This window comes from Metopolophium dirhodum, chromosome 9, assembly GCF_019925205.1.
Source record: "Metopolophium dirhodum isolate CAU chromosome 9, ASM1992520v1, whole genome shotgun sequence".
In the NCBI taxonomy this organism is placed as follows: Eukaryota; Metazoa; Arthropoda; class Insecta; order Hemiptera; family Aphididae; genus Metopolophium; species Metopolophium dirhodum.
The window spans coordinates 29,232,534-29,254,618 of NC_083568.1; the positions used below are offsets into that span (position 1 = coordinate 29,232,534).

The 22,085-nt window shown below is 33.9% G+C and overlaps 2 protein-coding genes across 3 annotated transcripts in view; one reads left to right on the forward strand and one right to left on the reverse strand.

Moving 5' to 3' along the window:
* Positions 1–14,741, forward strand: part of LOC132951807 (follistatin-related protein 5-like) — a 135,873-nt gene extending 121,132 nt beyond the window's left edge. The window contains exons 7-17 of one of the 2 annotated variants that reach the window (XM_061023778.1): positions 190–322; positions 664–948; positions 1,034–1,131; positions 3,374–3,578; positions 3,687–3,808; positions 4,592–4,729; positions 5,377–5,592; positions 5,686–5,836; positions 6,006–6,206; positions 6,304–6,450; positions 12,048–14,741. In XM_061023778.1, coding sequence (XP_060879761.1) covers positions 190–322; positions 664–948; positions 1,034–1,131; positions 3,374–3,578; positions 3,687–3,808; positions 4,592–4,729; positions 5,377–5,592; positions 5,686–5,836; positions 6,006–6,206; positions 6,304–6,450; positions 12,048–12,277 — 1,926 coding nt within the window. In that variant the 3' untranslated portion in view covers positions 12,278–14,741. The remainder of the gene's footprint in view (positions 1–189; positions 323–663; positions 949–1,033; positions 1,132–3,373; positions 3,579–3,686; positions 3,809–4,591; positions 4,730–5,376; positions 5,593–5,685; positions 5,837–6,005; positions 6,207–6,303; positions 6,451–12,047) is intronic. The other variant, XM_061023779.1, reaches the window with a different exon arrangement.
* LOC132952623 (E3 SUMO-protein ligase KIAA1586-like) lies at positions 1,182–3,182 on the reverse strand. Its single transcript, XM_061024960.1, has 2 exons — positions 2,011–3,182; positions 1,182–1,912 (listed from the first exon to the last, which is right to left on the reverse strand). Exons 1-2 carry the CDS (start codon positions 2,290–2,292, stop codon positions 1,553–1,555), a joined length of 642 nt encoding a protein of 213 aa, XP_060880943.1. The 5' UTR covers positions 2,293–3,182; the 3' UTR covers positions 1,182–1,552.
* Positions 14,742–22,085: the final 7,344 nt, after the last annotated feature.

Genomic DNA, 22,085 nt, shown 5'->3' on the forward strand with positions numbered 1-22,085 from the left:
ATTTACCTTTTATTGTGAACAAAAAAACTTTTTTAATCCGGGCAACAAAAATATATAAATTATTTTTCCGAGTTTATACGAGTGCCGCACGTGTGATATAATTATTATGTGAATGAAAAAAAAAAATTACATTTTCTAGCTTAAAACTATATTATATAATATATTTCACTAATTAAACGCGTTTCGCAGATAACCAAACAGGATAAGCTCGATGATATATCTGACGTTTGTGCCATGTCAGACATGATTCGCTTTGAAGACATGGATAAAGATGGACGTCTGGGTTTGAACGAGTTCTACGCAGCTTTCAGTAAACTATACAGTAAGTATGACGTGTATACAGAGGTTAGGTTGCCTAGCGAAAATGGTTCAAAGTAAAATCTAAAATAAGACGTCGAGGTAGATATATATATATATATAGGGATTTAATTTGGTCATGCTGCGTCAAATCCTGTTCACGTCCTACATAATAAATATAATATATACCTATATGCGTGTATCGCTTTGATCTATATCCGGCGCAGTGTCTTGCAGCACTCTAATGGTGCGCCTTTCGTACGTCACGCACATATAGGGTATATATTGTATAGACTCGTTCGATTTCCATTATTTATCATGTGTGTGTTTTTTTTTCTTTACGCCGAACGTTAAAAAATAATATAGGCTTGTCGGTGGTCACTCTGGAGAAAGCGCTCGAGATCAATAGGATATCCGCAAAGGTCGGCGACAACGTGGAGATCCGCTGCGACGTGAGCGGCAACCCGCCTCCTCCGATCGTCTGGAAACGATATTCCGCCGACCTAACGACCCTCGGCGACGAGGACGTGAGGGTTTTCAGCGACGGGTCGCTGTACCTCACCAAGATACAGTTGGTCCACGCCGGGAATTACACGTGCAGAGCTCTGAGAAACTCGGAGGTGACCCAGACGCACGTGTTGACCGTCCACAGTACGTCGAATGACCACACAAAACCTAATGCATCTGATGTTGTCGAACGTTGCCTTTTTTTAATTCGATTTTCGTGGTGTTTTAGCTCTGCCCGAAGTTAAAGTAACGCCCAGAATCCAATCGCGAAGACCAGGCGAAAAGACTTCCATGTTTTGTCACGTAATCGGAGAACCTTTTCCCGAGGTACACATATACATATATATAAATATTTATAAATACAGCATGTCCAAGGTTAATGGGTATTTTCGTGGCAAATATATTAATTTAGAATACAATCAGGTTTTCGCAATACCTACCTACCTACAGAGGTGTTCCCAATATTTTTTTTGAGAGTGTACTAAGACTAGTCGAGGTGAAGATCCATGATTTAGTAATAAACATGAATATTTAATAATATACAAATATTTTTACTGTGGTCTATAATTATAAAGGATGTGTTAAAAATATGAAAAAAAAATCAAACTTTTAAAAAAAGCTTGAAATTACCTTTATAAGTCAATAAAATATGAAAATATACAAATACTAAAAAATTTAATTAAATAAATTGTTAAAAAATAATTTCTGCATCTTATTTTCGTCGTCTATTTCTTTTCTTTCTTTACCTCTAGGAGTGGAAACGGCAGAACGGGTGATCTCTTAACCAAATTTTAATATAAGGTCTAGGATTAAAATCTGCAACTGAAGGGCCATTGATAGAGATGAACATCAAATCTGACACATTTTCAATGTTTAATCTAGTCCTTAAATCAGTTATTGTCAAATTCATATCGGAAAACCCTCGTTCACAATCAGCTGTTGAAGTTGGGAGTATATTTAATGCTTTCATGAAACTAGAAAAAACATTTCTTGAACGGAAGTCAACTACACTTTCAAATTCAGAAAAACCTAATGTCCGTGATACTCTTTTAACTTCATCTTCTCCCTTTGCATCATTAGTTGCTACTTTGAACACTTCATCAATTACCTATAAAATAAAAGACGATTTATTAAAATATTCATTTATTCTGTTTAAATAATCAAAATATTGAAATAAATTATCAAAATAATAGTTTTTTTCTTTACCTGAATGTCTTCTAGCATTGTTTTATTTTTTGAGTCATCAAATAAGCGTTGACGCATTCTGTCTACTAAATTTTGCAAAAATTGTAACCTGTTAATCCCTCCTGATTTTGTCATTGTAATATTGACACCTTTGTTAATTCCTTTCTGAATAGCTTCTATAGTTTCCTTTTCTTTTTCCCCAGGTTCAGCTTTCAGACTTTCTAAAATTCTAATCGTTCTATTTATCTCCGACTGGGCACGCATTAGAGTTGTTTTTCTGGACTGTAATATACAAGATAACATTGCAAGCTCAGAAAGAACATCGTAAAAAAGTCCAAGTTCCTCCAAAAAAGAAGAGGATTCTAATTTTTTTTTTTATGCCGTTTGAAGTCGCATCATGTGTTTTACTAACATGTAAATATATTCCCGGATAATTATTCCATATGGCTTTTATAGTTCAAAAACTGCTTGCAGACCAGCGTACATTCAAAACACGACCTATTTTTTTCATTTCAATGCCTACTTCAACACAAGATTTATCTAAACCCATTGAATTTTTAGGACTTTGATGATAGTAAGCGTAGAGTTTGTCCATTAGACTTTGGAAACGAGAGACTCCAGTACAATCTTTTATTACGTCATGTACTGAGAGTTCGAGGCGATGACATAAACAATGCCAGGTAAATAGATTCGGAATTTTTTCGCGTAGTTTAGTAGCAACTCCAGCTTTCTTACCCGTCATTACACTTGCTCCGTCACTGGCAAAAGCAATCCAGTTGTCTAGCATTTTCTGAGTAACCAAAACCAGTTTTTTTTTTTACTTTTGTATATAATTTGAGAGTATACGCAGTATACCCATAGTTTTCACAAAATATCTTGAGAGTATACGGCGTATATGTAGTATACCCTATGGGAACACCTCTGCCTACCTAGTATATAGGTCAAACTTTTTTGTGCAATTGGATTTTTAGATTTCTAAATTAATTCGTTTTTTCAACCGTGGTTTGAAAACGCGTTTATAATAAAAGGTGTGTTAAAATTGGTCAAGCTGTACAGCAGGATATGATGGTCGAAATTCAGAAGTCTTCAAGTCGTCAATTCGTATGGAATCTTAAAAAAAATAAACAATTGTCTTCAACTGCACTGAAAATGATCATTAAAAAAGAAGTTGACTTAGATTTTAACTATTTGCTATAGACGTGCGCCGTTATATTTTCTTATAGGGCTGAAAACCTGCAATTAAACATACCGATTTTCTTTTTGAAAATACTTGGGACGAAACGGGACTTTTGGGTCGTTCTGCATTTTCAAACATATATAATATAATCGCGAGTTTACACAGGTACCTATTGGATTTAACGACCGTTTTCGTGTACCCATATAGGTGGTTTGGCTGAAAAACGAAGAGCGTTTAAAGTTGGACATGGTGCACAAGTACAGAGTGGTCGGCAACGGAACGGAACTGAGTATTGATAACATCGATTACGCTGACACCGGAGCGTACATGTGCCAGGCGTCGAACACCGGTGGGGTCACCAGAGACATATCGTCACTGATCGTTCAAGAAATTTTGACGCCTAGTGAGTTTGGTGCGGTCGGATCTAAATCGAAATATATTTCGTGCTAATAATAACATTTCATCATATTCTAATCGTAAAACGCGTCACATTAATGTCACTGTCGTCGCGTTTTTACAGCCGCGCCGAAAGAAGAACGCCGGTTTTTCGCTTTTCACGACTGGGGAGTGTCTGTTTACGAGCCCACCGCTTGCCGGCTCTACCATCAAATCCAGTCCACGGACATCATACCGGGAACTCAGGTATAGTATTAAAATCGCGTGTTCGGGGGGTATGGTCGAATTGCACTTATTTTAGTCGAACTGCACTTTGACTTGAAAAAAAAGGTAATTGTCGAACTACACTCGGGTAAAAATCAAGTGGTGGTCGAAATGCAGCACTCGGGCTCGAAAAATAACTGTAGAACTTTCATTGTGATACAGTTTTGAAAGACAACCACGATGGGTACAACGCCATTCAACACCATCATTTTCATGTTTTTCTTTGTAAAACGTATATTTTTTTCACACAATCAAGTCACGGCCTCGTTCACTTTCAATAATTTTCTAATCGCTCACAGCGGCGTAAAAGTGTGTACTAGTTATAGTTTACACAGGTCCACGTAGTGTACGCGGTATAAAATGTAAGTGTTAATCTCGACTTTTACCGATATCTATTTGTTATCCGGTTAGGTTAGTTTCTCTCTGGTGACAATAATAATTATCTATACGTTATCTAAACGACGATTTCGACTACTTTTTTTGAACGAATGCAGTTCGACCACCGTCTGATTTTCATCCGATTGGATGGATCGACGTATTTCTTTTTTAGTTACAATAAGTGCAATTCGACTATTCCGGTGTTCGGTGGGTTGTACGGTATTGTTGATGTCATGATGTCTGACCGCAATGTTTGCCAAACGACGATATTATAGCCACTACAATATAATATACGTAAATCGTCTGTACACATATTATTATCTCGATATAACCGTCGTATTGTCATCGTGCGTGTGTGTGATGATATGATATTATATTATATTGTAGGAATACGTGTGCGGTGACAAAGGTGTCAACTGCAGCTGGGGCCAGGCCATCAACGTGGCCAACCGTTACGTTTACGTGTCGCAGCCGCTCAAAGACAGAGTGTTGGTCATCAGCAAGATTCAGATGGTCGTCGTCGACGTGAGTGCGCCTATATACGTATAATATGATACCTACGGCATTGTAAAAGAGATACTATTTATTTGTTTTTGTACGTCGTGATATCGTGTGGAGGTAGATACGAAAAGTATTTATGACGGATTGCACTCCATGCGTTATACGCGTGTATCGGGAAAAAAATGTACTTGACAAGTACGACTGCAGATAGTGTCGGATACTTGTATGCATTATATATGTCCATTGTTCAAAAAAATAATATAAAACGAAATCAAATATTATTTTTATTTTTACTTACGTTGAATCGTATTATCGGGCTTTTAATGTGATAAATATGTATAGCGATAGGTTATAATATTATTATGATCAACTTATGATACCAATAATTGGATTATCTCTATTTAAATGTGTTCTGACGACGGTGCCTACACCACGATTATTTTAACCGATTTCGATTAATTATATTAAATTGTGTGTCAATACAACTAAATACCTATATGTGAATATAGGACTACCGAATTCTAACCTGCCAGGAACTCACAATAATCATGAGATTAATTTAAAATATAAAATATCCGTTTCGAGTACCTTTAGTTTATTAGTTTTGACGTACCTTTATCAGAGACCTATTACCCAGACCGGAGATAATAGTTCGTTATGATAACACATAGGTCGTGATCACGGACAAATATCCAGTGGCTCTGCACTACGTGGCGCATCTAGATCAGGTGTGGGTGTTGAATTGGAGGAGCGTGTACGACGACGGAGTGAAGACGATTCAGGTGATTAGAGATGCGTCGCAAAAGCGAAAACACCACACCGTGCACCCAGAACCGATAGACGGACAATTCGATTTGGTCAGAGACTTGTTCATGCCCACGGCACAGGTACGCGCGAGCGATGTCTTACGACGATAAAAATATACTTATAATAAGCAACACCGATGGGGAAGGTTTTATCGATATGCCGACATTTTGCAGGACCTGAGCCACTGGTTCAAGTACGGTTACGTGAGCCACGCCAACCAAAGAGGACTTTACAAACTGGATTTGGCCAACATGCGGTACATTAGAAGTATAGACCTGTCGCCATACAACTGCGTACCCCGTACCCTGCAATTTTCGTCCTTGTGTGAGTATCCATGCAATGGGTTTATTTTATCGATATTATTTTAACGTTGTCTAATCGCAAACGTGTACATCGAAATTCGATCGGACTCGAAAATATTATATTACCTATGCGCACTATCGTTTTACCGACGACTCACTTTATACCCACACGCATTTATTATTGTACGCAGACGGTTTTGTCATCATCGAATGCGAGGAACCGGGAACCGGACACGCGACGGGTCAGGTAATCTTAGATTATTTGACCGACACGGTGGTCAACAAAAAGGCCACGGTCAGAGGAAGTCCTTTGGTTTCGCCGGACAGCAGAGTCGTCGTGTCCATCGACAAGGCCGCCGACGGTGTGACCTTGGTTGTCCAACAAGTTTTAGGTAGGTTTTATCTGTGACCAACCGTATACCCGGTACACACACATTATTACGGTACTTAATTGTTTGTTTGAATATTTTATTCGATCGATCGATATAGAATCTGGCCTCAAATTTTCGTTCGACGTCAAAACCACTCTAATGATCAGCGACATAGCGTTCTATCCTTCTCGAACCACACACGGTTACGATTTGTACGCCAGCGCCGCCGACAAAGAGGACATACTGTTTTTGAATCTATCCAACGGTAAGCGATTCGAAATATCAACCACATCAAACCTCTGTCGCTAAACTAATTTAAATATGCACTGTTCGGTGTAAAGTGTAAGTAGGTATAATATAATCTAATTTTAGTCATCGTAAAAAGTAAAAAGTAAAAAAGCGGGTGAGTGGATGTCGCTCTGCTGTGCAGTGGGTTACGAGCGGGTCAATGTATAATGGATTGTATTAAATTTGAATAATATCATTATAATATAAGAAAAACGATTCTGAGCGTCAGTCCGGATATTTCATATTGTTATTATTTATTATAGCCCGTAAGTTGAATTGACATTATAATATTATTTTTTATTCGTTTCTATGGTTATAAACAAAGCGTTAGAAAATTAAATCCCATTTTTAGCGGTTTTTTGTAATTTGTTGGTGGTTTTTCCCGTGGAATTAAAAAATTATTATTAAGAAAATCGAAAAATCACCCCTCTAAAGTACCATCTAGGTCCAATTTTCTAAAAGATAAGATACTATATGTTCGGAGGACTCCTTCTGGTAGTTGTGTATAAGATAAAAAATTAAAAATTAAAAAATACTCACCATTGTTAAATTAAAAAAAAACGAGTAAGTGGATGTCGCTCTGCTGTACAGTAGGTTACGAGTGGGTCAATATATAATGGGTTGTATTAAACTTGAATTCGATGATAAAATATTATCATTGTATAAAAAAACCGATTCTGAACGGAGACGGTTTGTCAGTCCGGATATTTTATATTGTTATTATTTATTATAGCCTGTAAGTTGAATTAATATTATAATATTATTTTTATTCGTTTCTATGGTGATAGACAAAGCGTTAGAAAATTAAATCCCGTTTTTTAGTAATTTTTCGGTGGTTTTTTCCGTGGCATTAAATAACTATTGAGAAAATCGAAAAATGACCTCTCTAAAGTACCATCTTGGTCCAATTTGCTAAAAGATAAGATACTATATGTTCGGAGGACTCCTTCTGGTAGTTGTGTATAGGATAAAAAATAAAAAATAAAAATAATACTCACCATTGTTAAATTTAAAAAAACGAGTAAGTGGATGTCGCTCTGCTGTACAGTAGGTTATGAGTGGGTCAATATATAATGGATTGTATTAAACTTGAATTCGATGATAAAATATTATCATTGTATAAGAAAACCGATTCTGAACGGAGTCAGTCTGGATATTTTATATTGTTATTATTTATTATAGCCTGTAAGTTGAATTAATATTATAATATTATTTTTATTCGTTTCTATGGTGATAGACAAAGCGTTAGAAAATTAAATCCCGTTTTTTAGTAATTTTTCGGTGTTTTTTTCCCGTGGCATTAAATAACTATTGAGAAAATCGAAAAATCACCTGTCTTAAGTACCATCTTGGTCCAATTTGCTAAAAGATAAGATACTATATGTTCGGAGGACTCCTTCTGGTAGAAATTTTGTGTACAGGATAAAAAATAAAAAATAAAAAAATACCCACCATTGTTAAATTTAAAAAGCGAGTAAGTGGATGTCGCTCTGCTGTACAGTAGGTTACGAGTGGGTCAATATATAATGGATTGTATTAAACTTGAATTCGATGATAAAATATTATCATTGTATAAAAAAACCGATTCTGAACGGAGACGGTTTGTCAGTCCGGATATTTCATATTGTTATTATTTATTATAGCCCGTAAGTTGAATTGACATTATAATATTATTTTTTATTCGTTTCTATGGTGATAAACAAAGCGTTAGAAAATTAAATCCCGTTTTTTAGTAATTTTTCGGTGGTTTTTCCCGTGGCATTAAATAACTATTGAGAAAATCGAAAAATCACCTCTCTAAAGTACCATCTTGGTCCAATTTGCTAAAAGATAAGATACTATATGTTCGGAGGACTCCTTCTGGTAGTTGTGTACAGGATAAAAAATTAAAAATTAAAAAATACTCACCATTGTTAAATTAAAAAAGCGAGTAAGTGGATGTCGCTCTGCTGTACAGTAGGTTACGAGTGGGTCAATATATAATGGATTGTATTAAACTTGAATTCGATGATAAAATATTATCATTGTATAAGAAAACCGATTCTGAGCGGAGACGGTTTGTCAGTCCGGATATTTCATATTGTTATTATTTATTATAGCCCGTAAGTTGAATTGACATTATAATATTATTTTTTATTCGTTTCTATGGTGATAGACAAAGCGTTAGAAAATTAAATCCCGTTTTTTAGTAATTTTTCGGTGGTTTTTCCCGTGGCATTAAATAACTATTGAGAAAATCGAAAAATGACCTCTCTAAAGTACCATCTTGGTCCAATTTGCTAAAAGATAAGATACTATATTATGTTGAATCGAAGCACTCCTTCTGGTAGAAATTTTGTGTACAGGATAAAAAATAAAAAATAAAACTCATTGTAAAACCACTATAGCTTCCTCGCTCCGTTGAGAATCTAAAACACATACAATTTTAAAAAAAACGGAAAACAGTTTTATATATTTGGTAGAATATTATCCCATATTGTTAAAGCTTTACTTATTCTCTTAGTAAAAACAAGGACGAGAAATATGTTCATACAACGCTAGAGTAACTCGGCCGATTAAAATTCACGACGGTTCAAATAATGATTTTTAGTTGAATATTTCGTGTATTAATTATTATTTATTAATAGTATTCTCGGTGTGCTATAATATTAGTTCAACCCGTCGTAATGTCACCATGTGTAACATTCATTGCCCATGATAGGTCCTGTCAAAAATAGCATTCCGCTCCATATTTTTCGTGTTGAACGTCGTGGGCGACTTCTAAAAATATAACAACCGATCGATATACGACGAAATCCCGACACGGATTTGATTCAGTGCGAAAACACCTGAAGAGTATTGAAATAATTGTAATTTATTATAGTCGATCAGTGCCAGTGGTGCGTTGCTCAGCACATAGTAGTCATAGGAACACGCCATTTGCGGCAACCGAAATCATAAAATAATTATTGGGAATTTACTGCGACTAATACTGATTTCCGTGGCAGCTTATGCCGCGGATGCGTCCGTTGTTCACGATCCGGACGGGTTTAATTCTATATAATCCATAATATGTACGTCGAACTGCGAATAAACGTCATTATACTGATTAACGAAGCTGCAGATTTTCGTATATTATTATATAGGACTGTTATAATATAATATTATAGGCAACGAAAGTCCGGCCCGGAGCTTATAATATTTAACGAGGAACACGAACGTTTAATTGTATTAATCCGCGAATTTCGTTTAAGTATATCGAGGACCCAATCGTTAATTGATTTCAAATCGAGTCAGCTGTTTACAAATTCGTACTTGAAAAATATGTATTATCCACTCGTACCGATTATCAAAATTTGGTCGTTACGAACGAGGCTTTAAATGACTGTACATATTTTTATTACCACAACGAAAAAACAAATATTATATTCTAACCGTATTATGCTTATAACAATAGAGTGTGCTATAGTCGAGACTGTATATATTATTATTATTGACCGAACGCCAGCTTATAATAAAATCTCGACCGTTTGGTCAGTAAGTCGACCTCCGCTCAGAATCGGTTTTAGTCCATGATTTATAGCTGCTTTATTGTTTAATGACACCGACCCACAACCCATGCAGCTATCGGACCTCGCTTTTTTCTACTTGCAAAACACGATCTTTATAAAGACATTATGACGTCGACCGCCGTCCAAACGAGTGAATAAAAATATTATATCAGAACGTATAGTTTAATTATGTTTTGTATTACAATATATTATATTATTATGCTCAAATGGTATTTCTGTACAAAACGTCTTGAGCTATTCATTTTTATAATACACGTGTACCTATATATTATATTAAATCCTCAGGTGGACTTAGGGGTAGTGGGCATAGAGCGCGATCATTTTCCAACACACGAATATCAACCCTTCCAATCAGCTTTCAGTCGGACAATTTATTTTCAAGTATAAGCGCACATTATCAGTACGTAGAAAGCTTCTTATGAAAACTCAGGGAAAAGGCGAAAAATCAGTCAATACTCAATATACGTACCTGTAGGTACATTATTAGAAAACATAATATAATAAGTAGAGCTGGGATTTCGATGCACTTTTCAATTTTTTTCCAGATTCTTGATGTACCACTAGCCTGGTCACAAATCCGTAACATGTACACCGTACATGTACTTTTGAATGAGAATAAGAAAATGTATTTTGCATTTTTTTAACAATTTATGATTTCAACGTAATTTTTTCATTTTGTAAGGCAATATTGGAGTTTTTGGGTCCAAAATTCAAACTTGAAATTTTATTTTAAGATTTTACACGCTAACGCGAGTTTTACATAAATTTATATTTTTTTTTTTTGTATAACAAACAATAAAGTAGGTTTACTCGTATCTCGTATGCGTATCGCAGAAAAACTTAGATAACGAGTTTGTGATTGGTGGGGTGGCTAAGCATAAATTTTATAATTACTATAATATATTAATCTGCTTAATAATCTGTCAGAGGAATAAAATCACGATTTTAATCACTTTTTTTATCACTCATATTTTTAATTTATTAAAAATAAAAACAATTTACCTTCATTTTTTTAGTGCATTATTTAGAATTTTTAGGGCATCAAAACATTTTTTAAGGGCAAGTTTTAGGGTTATTTAGGGCATTAAATTCCCAGCCCCAAATTAATAGGCTAGCAATTATTACGTAATTATATAACGTTTAAAAATCGAGATAGCTAGGGGACTTAAACCCCGTTAGACATCGTTCACCCATCTATATATAAATACCGTCCCGTCATACTTACCGCGATCACCAAGCGAATCTAACACAATATAATATATTATGAAGTGTATATAGATACCTAAATCACAATTTTAATCACTTTTTTTATCACTCATATTTTTCAGTTCATTAAAAATAAAAACGATTTACCTTTATTTTTTTAGTGCATTATTTAGAATTTTTAGGGCATCAAAACATTTTTTTAAGGACAAATTTTAGGGTTATATAGGGCATTACATTCCCAGCTCCAAATTGATAGGCTAGCAATTATTACATAATTATATAACGTATAAAAATCGAGATAGCTAGGGGACTTAAGCCCCGTTAAACATCGTTCACCCATCTATATATAAATACCGTCCCGTCATACTTACCGCGATCACCAAGCGAATCTAACACAATATAATATATTATGAAGTGTATATAGATACCTAAATCACAATTTTAATCACTTTTTTTATCACTCATATTTTTCAGTTCATTAAAAATAAAAACAATTTACCTTTATTTTTTTAGTGCATTATTTAGAATTTTTAGGGCATCAAAACATTTTTTAAGCGCAAATTTTAGGGTTATTTAGGGCATTACATTCCCAGCCCCAAATTAATAGGCTAGCAATTGTTACATAATTATATAACGTTTAAAAATCGAAATAGCTAGGGGACTTAAGCCCCGTTAAACATCGTTCACCCATCTATATATAAATACCGTCCCGTCATACTTACCGCGATCAGCACGCGAATCTAACACAATATTATACATGGAGTGTACCCAAATGCAATTAATCGGTGTACCGTCCTTTTTTTTTATCTTATCGCAGGTAAAGTGGAAATGATCACCGGCGTGGGCAAGGCGATGCTCCAGTCGTTGACGCAATGGGGTAACCCCAACCGCCCGATAGCCGCGTCCGGTATCTTCGGTCACTACATGGTCACGCCGGCCGACGAAGCGCTGTTCGTGATCAACGGCGAGACCCGGACGGTGAACTGCGAGATCGGAGGTCTGATCCATCCCAGACTGGTCACGTGGGTCACCATGCAGTTGCAGTGAACAGAAGACAGAACTCAAAGATGAAATAAAAAAAAAAAAAATCGCGTTGTTATTGATTATTATTATTATTATTATTATTATTACTATTGTTGATGCCGTCATTATTATCTCATTCTTTCATATTTTCTCGCTAATAACAATATCTTCATCCCGTCGTGTTGCTTTTAAACATTATTATTTTTCGTTTCGTTCGGTTTCGTTTATGTCATGACTTACGTACTTCACACACACACATTATAATATTATAGCGGATTAGGCGTATGCGTTAAGTTTAAAATAATATTTAATCGTATATTATGTCGTGTTATAAAATAATATCCGATGATAATAATATATTAATATGATATAATAATATTATATATACATAGTAATAATGAACCGGGCGCGGCGGCGGCCACTTTTCACGTTATTCGGACATCGTCACAATAATAATAATATGCATAATACAATACGCTTATTTTTTCGTGGTTTTTTTCGTAATATTTATCTAGCCGCCGGAGTCGACAAAGTTCGCAACTGGGTCGTTTTTTTTTTTTCAAACTACAATAAAAAAAACCGTCGGGTTTCGTCGTTTCATTCATTTTTCTGACTCCGAGCCAAAAAATATATTATTTTATATTATTATTACTGCGTCGTCGTCGTCGTCGTCGTCCCCGTCTTCGAGATTGTCCAAAGCCCAGACGATAATACTCACGTATTGATAATGTGACTTAAATATATCGAGAGTATAATACATAGAGAGCGGCGTGACGGTAAAATTTCACTACCCACACACCAATAAATTTTTTCTGTTCTCGGTATATAGGTACCTACACATTACCGGTGACGATACCATTACTGTAATAATATAATATATTCCTTTTTTCGCTAGCGATATATCCCATCTAAACGGCGCAGTTCGCGACACGTCATCGCCGGATGACGTATTAAAAATCAAAATAATATAATATATAATATTTACCCACCTGTGTAGAACCCATCATAGACATATAAATGTAATGTATATAATATGTCTATGGTAGAAACCATCGAAAAGTGACGTTCCAGATCGACGGCCAACTCTTTAATACGTAATATTATATTATAATATATAGATAATAATAATAATAATATTATATTTTCGTTTAGTGCGTATTATGCCTACGTATGATATTAGTTAGTGCGTCGCGAGTGGATTTATAATACCTAACATTATACATTTCAAACAAGGACGTTTTTTTTTTTTTTTTTTACATAGACAATTATTGTCCGATTAAAACTTATCGAATAATGACATAAATCAATTTTAAACGCAATATACAGACGTTGTGACGACGGCGCAATACTCTCGCATTAGCCATTTGTAAAATATTATCATCTCGAGCGGGCGCGGCAGCATAATTCGAAAATGTTGAAAATATACGTTTACAGCACAGATCAAATGATAATAAATTTTCAATTTTCAATCTGTGTTCACAGTGTGGACGTGTACCGCGTCGCCATGCAGTGCGCATGTGTGCACAATATTTTCCGTCCGATTTTTGTAGTTTCTTTTCGATCCGTTTACCGCTGTGATCCGCCTCGAGAAATAAAATATTGTCACGTGACAAAAAAAAAAAAAAAAAACAAAAAAAATGAATGAATAACTATTGTAATAATTTTAGTGTTTTACGTGTGTTGTATAATAATAATATATTATGATTATAATATATGTAATGGTTCGGCGCCATCGTTTATATAATATAATATATAGGAGAAGCGTACTATATAATTAATATATTACTACTTACTTAGACGTAATATTATAATAAAGTAATAATAATATTATACAAGGTGATTCATTAGAACGTTAGAACACTTATTTTTCTCGAAAAGTTTATTTGGAAATATTGTTTTTACATAAAATTTTAAGTCATTTAATAACCGCAGATTGTTGAAGAAAATTAAATTATTACTTCTGTTGAATGGCACCAATACATTTATATCTAATTTATATGTTCAAATTATTCTGAGGCAAAACACTTTTATAGAATATTTAAGTAATACATAAATATCGATTTTTGAACCAGTAATTAGTATAAATTATAACTCATAACTTATAAGTATTTAGTTCCGATGAACAGAGTGAAGTAGCACAGGGGTCCTCCACAAAGTTTTTCTACTGTACACTATCCGCTCATTTTTTTTTTTAAATTGATTTATTGTTATGATTCATAATAAGTACATTTTATGACGTAATATGAATAATTAAAATTATAGGTCCATGGGAATATTAGGGGATACATGTCAGAAGAAAGTTAACTACGGCAATTAGCAGCACGTTCGATAATTGTTAATATTGATTATATTGTAAGTGTCACGTCCAGGACGTCCTTAAATACTTACAAAGTTATAAGTTATAACCAATTGACTTCTCGTTCGAAATTAGATTTTCAAATATATTGAAATCTAAAAACTTTTGATTTGAAACATTAAAAAACGATAATGGTAAAAAATATATTAATTTCCGAAAATTATTAAAAAAAAAACATTTCCAAAAAAATAGTATGATAAATTTTGTGTTAAAAAGAAACACCTTGTATACATAAACATCCAGTTCCCGACAATCGGGTTTTTTACGTGTATAATAATAATAATAATAATATAATATGTGATTTGCGTAGTAAACCGAACAACCGTTCGCACATCGGAAAAATTATTTTGTAAATAATACAACGATTATATTATCTGCATGACGAATACAAAAACAATTATTTATAGTTATATAGACGAGTTATAAAGTTATTAATTATTATTATTGTACACACTAAGAAATAGTGAAAATCAACGAGTACACAATGTCATTAATAATTAGTTGTGTTTGTTTGTGGATTTTTTTTTTTATACATATATAACATATTATTATAGTGTGGGCTTATTTTTTATCAATATATTATGTATATATATTATATATATATATAATATAAATATGTATATGATATTATATAGTGTAATGATATTTATTACTGAATAAATCAAAAAAAAATCACTCAAGTATAATAATTTAATTATGTGTACCTACCATCGTAAAATGTATCATTTTATCAATATTTTTTAGTCGACGTTTTTATTTATTTATTTTCACAACCAAAACCACGTTGGATTTAAAATTATTTTAAATTTTTATCAGCACCTGATCTTCCCTTCCTCCGGAACCTATAATTTCAAGGTGGGGATCGTGCGGGCAAAAGCCGCGTGTTATTATTGCGAACACCGATAAATGTAAACCACCCCATACAAATAATTGAAGACGTTTTTTTTTTTAAAATCGAACCAAGTACCCGGTACAGTGGGAAAAATGATTCCAGAAAAGATGAATGTTTTAGAGAAAAATAAAGGTTACCAAAGATTACTAGTTTATTACTGATAACATTACACGCCGTCTGATCGGCGATCGCAGATGGCCCAACAGAATTACATAATATTATTATTAATATTGTTACCGTTCGTTTTTATATATTATTTTAATGACTTCAATAATCGATCGTTTTTACGTATGGCTACAATATAATATAATATATAGCCGCTATGTATTACATTATATTAGACTGCTAGCCGAGTGTCCGCTCATAATGGATACTAACAATATTATATATTCGGTTCGTAATATTTATCATAATATCGTAGGCACATTATAATAATATATATCGCGAGTCATGCTACTAAATACGGATGGTTAAATTCTAGCCGATCCCGTGCACTTTGTTGCTCTTAAAAAAATGACAACTCTTTAAAAAATTGTGATTGTTCAAATCCTTTTGCAGGATCATTGGCGCAACTAAGGGGGGGGGGGGCTAGGGGAGCTTTGCCCCCCCCCCCAAAAAAATATATCCCTTATTGATTTAGATATAAGCCTCCTATAGGTTATTTTTAATAAATAGTTTTGTTTGCTTCCCCCCCCCCCTCAGAATTTTAACCCTAGTTGCGCCCATGTGCAGGATGTAACTCGCAACAGTAAGTGCAATTCAGCCACCCTTGTAAGCAATCTTACTACGTCGGATCGCGGACAATTTGTAACGGTATATCACGTAGACAATCCACCTGCGGTGGATTGTGGACACCGCCGATGAGCGGCTATAAGTGCAACATATTGGTAGGTAATATGTGACAATCCGATTTGATTAACCAATATACAAAATAAAATACTAATAAATAAATAAATAAATAAATAATAATAATAGTTTAACTAACGATTAACCCCAATGGCAACCAATAATTATTATTATTATAGCTTTAGAACCCATAGCAAGTTTCCGAGAATATAGGCCTCCAAGGTTTTCATTTTCACATTTATATATAAAGATATAATATGTATATGATGATATAATATAGTGTAATGATATTTATTACTGAATAAAACAAAAAAAAATCACTCAAGTATAATAACATTATACCGTCTGTTCAGACATCATGCACGGCCTAATAAAATTACATATTATTTTTTTTTTTAATTGGTCATTAGTTGTTTTTTTGTTTTATTTGTAGGGGAGGATACTGTTGGTCGGTAAACACGTGTGTGTAGTTTTTGGCAGATTTTCAAGCGGGCACCCGTAGGTATCTGCCATGCAATGGTGGGGGATGGCGGCACTTGTTCTCCGGACACCGTGACTTGCACGGAGAAAAATGCCGCCCATGGCCGAGGAATCGAACTCGGGTCGACTGCGTCGCAGCCGACGCCTTAATCCGCTCGGCCACTCCGTCCCCCTTACATATTATTATTAATGTCCTTACTGTTCGTTTTTATATATTTCATTGACTTTGATAATCGATCGTCTTTGCGTGTCGCAAATATATATATATTATATTCCCCAGCCCCGGCTCAAGGGGTAGGCGACATAGGCCCATGCCTAGGGCGGCACTTAAGCTGCACATTAGTAAGAGGGCGGCATTTTTAAAATGCTGATAATATTCTATTGTTAAGGGCGGCAAAATTTGATTTTGCCTAGTTCACTATTTTCCCTTGAGCCGGTCCTGCAGCTAGCCGAGTGTCCGCTTATATTATAATGTATACTAACAATATTATATATTCGGTTCGTAATTTATCATAATATGGTACGCATATTATAATAATATATATATCGCGGGGTGTATGCGACTAAATACGGATAGTTAAATTCTAGCCGATCCCGTGCACTCCGTGTTGCCCTTAAAAAATGACAACTCTTCAAAAAAATTGTGATTGTTCAAATCCTTTTGCAGGACGTAACTCGCAACGGTAAGTGCGATTCAGCCGCCCTGCAGGTATAGGCACCCTCGCGGACAATTTGCAACGGCATATCATATATAAGTAGACAATCCACTTGCGGTATGGATTGCGGACATCGACGATGAGCGGCTATAAGTGCAACATATTGGTAGGTAATATGTGACAATCCGATTTTATGCATGGTTGAGATTAACCAATATACAAATAAAACACTAATACTAATACGTCATTAATAATAATAATAATTTAACTAACGATTAACCCCAATGACAACCAATAATTATTATTATCATAGCTTTAAAACCCATAGCAACCATTTATAAACAAACACTTCCACCGTAAATCTCAAAATCCCCGTTTGAGCACCTCCCCGGGTTGGACCTAGGGGTATGAAAAATAGTTTACTTCACTCTCTCGGGCCTACTGAATGTACACACGAAATTTCATGAAAACCGGTCGAGTCGTTTCGGAGGAGTTTGGCGACATAGATTTTCCATATCGTGACACTAGATTTTTATATAATATTATATACTATAAATGTGTATATGACGATATGATATTATAGTGTAATGATATTTATTACTGAATAAAACAAAAAAAATCACTCAAGTATGATAACATTATACGCCGCGCCGTCTGTTCAGCGATCATACACGGCCTAATAAAGTTACATATCATTAATATAAAGATTTTCCAAATGATATCCTCATACAATGACTGCCTCACTCTCCAAAACTCCCTTGATAAATTTGCTGCCTGGTGTAATTCTTTTAATTTGTCGCTAAATATTGCCAAATGCAAAGTAATGACCTTTCATCGTTCTAGGTCAGTCATTACCTTTGACTATAACCTAACCTATTCAACGTGTTAACCAAGTCGAGGATTTGGGCATACTGTTTGTGCCTTCACTCCACTTTGGTCCTCACATCGATATCATGACTAGTAAAGCTTTTCGCGTATTGGGTTTTATTAAGAGACACACTGTTAATTTTAGTTCCCCTAAGTGCCTACTGGTTCTCTACAACTCGTTGGTTCGTTCAGTTCTCGAATATGGGTGCGTAGTCTGGTCACCATACACCGCTGCTGACATTCGACGGATTGATCGGGTGCAAAATTACTTTATGAACTTTGTTGGCTTATGTCTCAATATCCCTCACCCAAAACACGATTACAGGCCTATTATACAAGCTCTTAAGCTCAACTACCTCTCAACTAGGCGTGATAACCTTGGTAATAACACTATTCGAGGTCTGATTGCGGGTAGAGTCGATGCCCCTAGGCTTCTCGAACAACTTGATTTTCGAATACCCAATAATACTAGGGCGTACAGTGTTCTTTCTATCTTCCTAACAATAAGTCTAACTTCGCGAGAAATGCCCCATTACCAAGACTAATGCGCTTAGCGAACTTACCGTAATACCCATAGTACGGAGGCTCACATTTTTGTTAGCTTATTTCTATTACCGTGTTATTTATTTCTTATTATCATTATGTTATCTATCTTATTCCAGACCTTTATTTAACTTATTCATATGTAAAAAAAAAAAAAAAATCGTTTATATATCTTGTATCTGTATCTTGTACACTACATGTAAATTTTGTAAAAGCCGACTGGCGTTAAAAAAAAAAAAATATTCTTACTATTCGTTTTATATATTTTAATGACTTCAATAATCGATCGTCTTTACGTATCACCATAATATGTATTATACTGCCGGCCGAGTGTCCGCTCACAATGGATACTAACAATATTATATAATATTCGGTTCGTAATATTTATCATAATATCGTACGCATAATATATATCGCGGGGCATGCTACTAAACACGGATAATTAAATTCTCGTTATGAACGAGCTACAACAATATTATTATAATCTGTACGACGGACATACCGAATGGGCGGCGGCTAGCATGTAATTATTATTGTTATTTAGGTACCTCCTAATATTGTTATTATACCGTCCAGCTAAATAGTGTCTGTAGCGAAAAAAACAGAGCACAAACCCATCGACCGACCGGCCACGACGAGTATAATGTTAGTGCGTATGCATTGTATTTCAGTATTTGAATACACCTAAAATGCGCTATGGGAACAACACAATAAATGCCCAGACAACATTTTGTAATGATACTATTATAATAACGTTATACTGATATTATTCGTTATTATAATGTTATAATAATATTATTAAACAAAAAATTGCCGTCTGGGTAATTGGCACAGACACCGATTTACCCGCACACCTATCCATCTGAATTATAATATTATTATTTTGATCGCCTGAACGCATATTGCGGGAGAACAATCGAGAAGGAAACGCGAAATCTTGTCAACGCCTAAAAACGCCGCGCGAGCTATCGAAAGGTACAGTGATATAATAATAACATAACAATAACTGATTAAATAATAATATTATTATTATATATGTTGTCTGATGCAATAGAGGAAACGGTTCTCACATAGCGAATCCCATTGTACCCCGCGAGATTGCGAGCGGTGTGTGTACACAAACCTATAAATTTCGAGCACATAATATTATTATAATGAGGCAACAATAGAGAAAGAGATTATGCAGATATTTAGTGAAACATCAAAAGGATGTAATCCTTCGCGTGTGTTCCAACGTAAAGGTCGTCTTCGCCATTTATATATATATATATAGGTACACAATATATTATATTGCCTATGTATTATAAAATTATTATTATAAAGCATGCGAACATTAATGTTACCTATATTATTATTATGTAGTGATAATATATAATGACTAAACAATTATCAACTGAATACCATTATAACATATAAGGGTAGGTGGGTGTACGTATCATATTTAATCATCGCGATATCGGTTTAATCTCGTGCGTAATTTATAGAGTGAGTTCAAATGTTAATTAACTATATTATTTATAATTAATGAAGATTAATACTGAATTATGATATTGTAATATTATCGTAATTATTATTAATATTATTATTATTATTATTATTATTAGATCATCGTTTTCACATAATGGACGGATTTTATATATAACAAGTTATGTATTGTCTAGGTACATAACAATATTATGTTAGATTTGCTCAACCATATTAATTAATTATTCAATATCAATATTGAAAATTAAAAGTTGTATAAATACGTTATTATAGTTTTCAATACAAATGACTAATGATTTTTTAATGTATCGCATTAATTGTATATTAATTTAATTCTGTAGAGAATTTTTAAAATTTAATCATTTCTATAAAAAGGCAATATAGCATCGCTACTATGATCAAAATATTATTGTGAAATTACATAGCTATAGTAAGTACTAAGTAGTAAGTACTGAGTACTAGGTACCACCACTATCATAGCACCATTTTATAGACATTTGTATAGACATATAGTTTACATAATATTATATTATTATATATACTTTATCACTTAATGTAATAATCACATAAATACATTTTGTAAGGACTCATATTATGCCCGTGTGCATAGTAAATGAATGTGTCACATAAGACATGTCAAACTATGAGTCTTATGTGACACATAAATTGACTATGCAAACGGACATTAGATTCAATAAAGTAAACAAGTACATACAAATCACTTATACGCACAACTATACAAGTATAAGTATATATATCACTGGTATTTATATCTATATCAAACGTACAAATGTACGTAATTGACAATTGTAATTTGTAGATACATATTGACATATTGTATGTTATAATTTGAATTTGCGTGGGTAACTGGTTTTTGATGAAAAATATATATTTTAAAAGGTCCCCCCCCCCCCCCCGATTCCTCATTTTGAAATTTGATATAGGTAAATTTATTTATTAGGTACTTATTGAATATAAGTATATAACACATATTTATTGTATATATTATAATTATATTAATTTTGAACTTGAACAAACCTATTTTAATAACTTAATTAACATAAACACGTCAATACATGTGCATGTAGTGTACACTGTACCTATCCTTTGCAGATAATATAATATTAGTCTCCCCTATATAATACACGTAGGTACCTTCTTCCATTTACGCTTATTTCCCTGAATCAAAAACAGTTATTGCTATTGTTAGTCTTATAAACTTAATTACAAATTGAAATCAATATTAATATTGAAACCAAATATAGTGTTATATACTTAAAGTCTTAAACACTGATCTTTTGTCTTGGACACTTCTTCAAACAAACGGCTTTAGGCTAAATGCGTTTTCGACAACTTTATGTTTATAGGTAAGCACTTCTTAAACAATTGAACGGTAGCGATAATTTTTAAACATGTAATTTAACCGATAACAAAATGCTTATATAGTTTTAATACTGTAATATAGTTTCTATTCAAAAATTGTTAAAACTGTAATAAATAATTAAACTCGAGTTAATTTGTTTACATATCTGGTATCTACATTTTTTAAGCTTTGGCTTTAGCTATCCAATAGGGTGACCTCTGATTAAACATTCATTGTTGAGCTTCTAATTGTGAGCAATTTGTTGGGATTAAAAATTAGATTATACTTCAACCTCATACTCACAGTACTACCTTTATAATTGTATTTGAATTTTTTTTTAATGA

What these genes read in the sequence shown, in the direction of transcription:
- LOC132952623 (XM_061024960.1), bottom strand. Translation starts at nt 2,292, where the DNA reads ATGTTATCTTGTATATTACAGTCCAGAAAAACAACTCTAATGCGTGCC. An exon ending in CAATGCTAGAAGACATTCAG is followed by an intron (nt 1,913 to 2,010) that starts GTAAAGAAAAAA and finishes TTTATTTTATAG; the next exon opens with GTAATTGATGAAGTGTTCAA.